Raw genomic sequence first — 4,705 nt, forward strand, 5'->3', positions numbered from 1 at the left:
AAAATCTATATTTATCCTTCTCCATTTGCAGGAACATATAGGAGTCAAAGTAGCCGCAACAAGCAAACAAGTATGCTATTAACTCATCACAGACCCAACAGTTAAAATCTGTCAGCCAGCCCAAGTTTTAAATGATTCAACTAGTGGTTAATTTCATCCCTAAATGTACCCATCTGGTGGTTACCGATAGTGTTTTCTTCTTGAAACTCATACCATAATTCTCTGTGGGTCTATTCAGAAGTATTATACACTTCACTGAATTCAACAGTACAAATTCCTAGGTTAGTATATAAGAATACAGCTTATATGTTTCATCAGGTATAAACAAGTGTGGCTTTATCTGTATGTTTTTCTAGAGTCAATCTTTGGAAGAGCTGGTATAGGTCTTATTTAACACTGGAAGGCAAGAACTTTCCACACTGGAATCTTATATATATATGCATTTTATTATCCACATATGAAAGGGCAAAATGGTTTTGCAATGATATGTTTCCCATAAATAAATAAATACTTACAACTGTGCATAATTTACAAGACATGATGAAAAATATTCTTCGCATTCATCCCACATTTTTTAAAACAGTGATTTAAAAAAAAAACAGTCACATCTTTCAGCATCAAAAATGCCAGTTTTATAGTGTTCAAGATTTATGGTAACATTTCAAGGAGGCAACTGCAGCACTTGAGATGACAAAGATCTCAGAAGAAACTAGTTTAAATGAAGTTCTAGGCCTGGAAGTTCAGGATACACTTAACTCCCCCCAAAGTGCTTAACCTTAGCAGACTTTGTTCTGAAATTGAATTGATACCCTTAGGTTTAAAATGAGTTTTAAACCTCACCGTACACATACTTCTATCTCGCTTACAAAAACAAGAAGGACCCTTTTGGGATCATTAAACCATTGTTTTCAAGAGTTCCCCAACATAATACTGAAAAGCAAAGGAAAGGACATGGTTGTATTTCCACTGAAGGCTTCTTCGTAACAGGAAAATTAAAAAGCATCATAGCAAAGGAATTTAATCCAGCCAAATTAAAGTGTCTGAATGCCAACCGGAACGTGATCCAAGACTGGGAATGAGCAGCTTTTGTTTCTAAATCTCAGAATTAGAGTAATCTGCCACAGAACAAATAAAACAGCCTGAAACTGAAAAGGGGAAATAGGGATTTCATTGGGATGACATAATGGAAAAAGTACAAACACTGCAGTAAAGCAGATGTGCTGCCTAGAGCGCCAAATACATAAACCCACTGTGGCAGGGTACAAACTTGGTGTACAACCTAATAATGGCAATCTCCTGTGTGACACCTATTTCTGTACATGGGGAGCAGCTTCATATTTGTCAGTAGTGTTGTCAATCTTTCAGTAGTGTGTGTTGTTGATCCGAGATGGTTGATTTGACACAAACTTTGCAGGCAATTACTTATTTCAGATGCCCGAAGGAGACTCAAAACATGCCAGGAACATTGCATAGAATATTAAACTATGGATATTGCAAACACCTTGGTTTTAAAATGTTTTTGGGGAGAACAAGAGAGCTCCTCACAAAAGTCAGTTTTAGAAGAAGGGGCTATTATTAGCTGTTCCAGATCACCAGGTTTCCTCAGTTTTAAATGTTGGTATAACATTGTCTTTGATAGATCAGGGGTGGACAGAAGGTAGATCAAAGGTCTAGGATGCATGGAGAATCTGCAGATCCACAAACATTTTGGCTCCCAATTGTTTTAACAACAGCAAAAGAAAGAAAGAAGGAAGGAAGGAAGGAAGGAAGGAAGGAACAAAGTTAGCTCTCCCAACTTTTAAATTATATTAATGGAAAAAAAGAAAACGAAGATTGAGGCAGAGGAACTGTGAGCTCTGTTCAGTTCTGGTGCAAATCTCCAGGCTCTGAACTATTCAAGGCATGTCTTCAACTACATTCTTGGTGGATCTTGGGGTGTTTGTATATGAGAAATTTGATTTTTGAAGCCTGAACGCATCCCGGCGATAAAAAAAACCAAATCACAAATGTTATAGCTGAATGCAGTCTGAATGCTGTTCTGCTGCATCTTGTTTCTTCCCTTGCGAACCTTATCCAGTCCCACACTACTTTCAGTCCAGGACTGGGAACAACTTCCAGGAAGTTCAGGAGGAAACTGTCTCCACTGTTCCCTCAGAGAGCCATTACAAAAATAACATCTGCACTGGGATTGTCCTTGGAACTGGTAACTACTCTGATCCAGGCAAAGGCTTTCATGGATGGCATCCATAGTTTTTTGTGGGTTTTTCAGGCTTTGTGGCCATGTTCTAGTAGAGTTTATTCCAGATGTTTCTCTGAAGATGCCAGCCACAGATGCTGGTGAAACATCAGGAATAAACTCTTCTAGAAGATGGCCACAGAGCCTGAAAAACCCACAAAAAACCTATACTCTGATCCAGTTTTTGTTTTTAAACCCTCTCCCATCCCCTCTCAAACAGAAAGCCTCTTGCTACATTTTCAGCCCAGGAGAAGCACTGTTTGAGCTGACATGCTGCAGCACCACCCCAGACTCAGGTTGCTGGCATGTGCCACCCTTTCTGGACTGGGCAGAGCGATGCTTCTTGACCAAGTAGCCCAGGATGGCGACTAGCACCACCCCCATCAAGGTGGCACTCACAATGGTGCCCACCAGCATCCCTCGGCGACTGCCTTCCTTTGGCGGCACCAGGGTGGCAACTGGGCTCCTGGGGTCCAAGTCAATCTCCCCAGACCCTTCTATGTCCCCTTCTGGTTCCTCACACAGTTTGGCATCTTGGACAAAGTGTCCATTGGGGCAGAGGCAGTAGTAGCTGCCTGGGGTGTTGACACACTCCAGTTCCCCGCAGTAGCCGGAGTCACATTCACTGATGTCTTCGCAGACTTTGCTGTCGTCGTCTCTCACGTCGAGGATGAAGCCGTTAGGGCAGTGGCAGTCGTGGCCGGTGTGGGGGTCGCATCGGGGCGGGCACTGGCTCTGGTTGCAGACCATGAGGCACTGCTGGGGCTTCTCGGGGTCCGGCGCGTAGCCCTCGAAGCAGAGGCAGCGGGGGCTCCCTCCGACGACGGCGCAGTCCTGCTGGCAGCCCAGGTCGAAGCAGCCCCAGTTGGGCACCGCCTGGCACTTGCCTTCCACCTCCTCGAAGCCCGGGAAGCAGAGGCAGCGGAAGCCCCCCTCCGTGTTGAGGCACTCCTGCTCGCAGGGGCCCGGCTCGGCTTGGCAGTCGTCGACGTCGAGGCAGCGCCGGCCGTCCTCGGCTAAGGCGAACCCTTCCCAGCACATGCAGCTGGCCGAGGAAGAAGAGGGGCCCTCGGGGACGCAGTGGTGTTCGCAGCCCAAAAGGGCGCAAGGGGAGCCGCAGCCCCGTCGGTCCTCCTCCAGCAAAGCGCTGCCCTCGGGGCAGGAGCAGTAAGGCTGCCCTTGTTCTCCGCCGGAGTGGCAGTGGCCCTGGCAGCCGCCGTTCTCCAGCCGACAGTCCCAGGCCCCCCGGGAAGCGGAGGCCCACTTGGGAGAGCCCTCTGGCTGGGGCCTGCACTCGAGGGAGAGGCCCAGGTTGGGCAGAAGGGCGCTGCTCCCGGGGGGCAAGGCCAGAAGGTCGCTCTCCCGGGCGCCGAAGGGGGTCCGGTAGACCACCAGCATCTCCTCCTCCTCTTCCTGCTCCGAGGCGGCGGGTCCTGGGTTCAAGGGGCCGCAGGTGCCGCCTGGGTAGCTGTACTCGCAGAGGAAGCCCTCGGCGGGAGACTGGCAGCGCTGCTCCTCCCACAGCAGCCCCGGGGTTACTACCACGCAAAGGGGGGCTCCCCCACAAAGAGGGTCCTCCTCTGCCCCAACGGAGTCGGCCCAGGCCGCGTAGTCGCTCCGCTCCTCGCCGGAGACCCACTGGAAGCCTCTCAGACGCTTCCCCGCCTCCCGACAGGAGCCCTCCGGCAGCCGCAAGCCCAGCCAAGCCCTCCCCGCTGCGGAGCCCCTCTGGAAGAGGAGGGCGATGGCCTCGGCGGCCACGGTGGAGCGGACGCTCATGAGGTGGCCGCCGTTGGCTTGGCACTCCAGGCTGGCCTCAGGGAAAGTCCGAGGCGCCCAAAACAAGGCGAAGCAGGCCCCTTCCAGGCACTGGGCAAAGGCGGAAGGGCTCGGGCCCGGCGTGGTTGGGCCCCTCGGCGTCGGTCCGGCCAGAGGTCCGGCTCCCGTCAGGGCGAAGAGGCAGAGCCGCAGGAGCCACATGGCCGGCGGCAGCACAACAAGGGGGTCGCTTCCCCAGTGCGAGCAAAGCCTGGCCCTTATACTGCCCTCCATGGAGGAGGAGGAGGAGGAGGAGGAAGGGGTCGGGAAGCGGGAGGAGAAGGGAAGCGCCGCCCGGGAGGCTTTCTCCCCCGAGGCCAGGGTCCCTCCCGTCGGTGGAAATGGGACAAGCAAAAAGGCGGGTCTCTCTATTATGAGGAGGAGAGAAAAGGAGGCCAAGCCCAAGGAGCGCCGCAGAAGGAACAATGGGCCCCTCCCTGCCGACCCCCGGCCTCCCTCAGGCTTTTTGGCGGGCTCCTCCTGCCTGGCCCTTCCTCCTCAGACTGAGGGAGACCGGCAGAATAAGGACAACCAGCATCATAGAATGTATTTCTATTCCGCCGGGACTGGGTTGAGCCACTCTGGGCCTCTCTGGCTTAGCCCAGGGCCAGACGAATAAAAAAAGGACTTGAACCCTGTTTGGCACCGCTT

The 4,705-nt window shown here is 51.6% G+C and overlaps 1 protein-coding gene across 2 annotated transcripts; it reads right to left on the reverse strand.

The window, feature by feature from the left end:
* Positions 1–390: 390 nt before the first annotated feature.
* THBD (thrombomodulin) lies at positions 391–4,383 on the reverse strand. 2 transcript variants are annotated; one of them, XR_006103783.1, is made up of 2 exons: positions 2,418–4,383; positions 391–2,269 (listed from the first exon to the last, which is right to left on the reverse strand). XR_006103783.1 is itself a non-coding variant. In XM_042466038.1 (2 exons), exon 1 carries the CDS (start codon positions 4,286–4,288, stop codon positions 2,468–2,470), a length of 1,821 nt encoding a protein of 606 aa, XP_042321972.1. In that variant the 5' UTR covers positions 4,289–4,383; the 3' UTR covers positions 391–2,266; positions 2,423–2,467. The 2 variants fall into 2 exon arrangements, 1 of the variants encoding a protein (XP_042321972.1); XM_042466038.1 differs by having other exon boundaries at positions 391–2,266; positions 2,423–4,383.
* Between the last annotated feature and the right edge of the window lie 322 nt (positions 4,384–4,705).

The sequence above is a fragment of the Sceloporus undulatus genome, chromosome 4 (assembly GCF_019175285.1).
Source record: "Sceloporus undulatus isolate JIND9_A2432 ecotype Alabama chromosome 4, SceUnd_v1.1, whole genome shotgun sequence".
NCBI classification, from domain to species: domain Eukaryota; kingdom Metazoa; phylum Chordata; class Lepidosauria; order Squamata; family Phrynosomatidae; genus Sceloporus; species Sceloporus undulatus.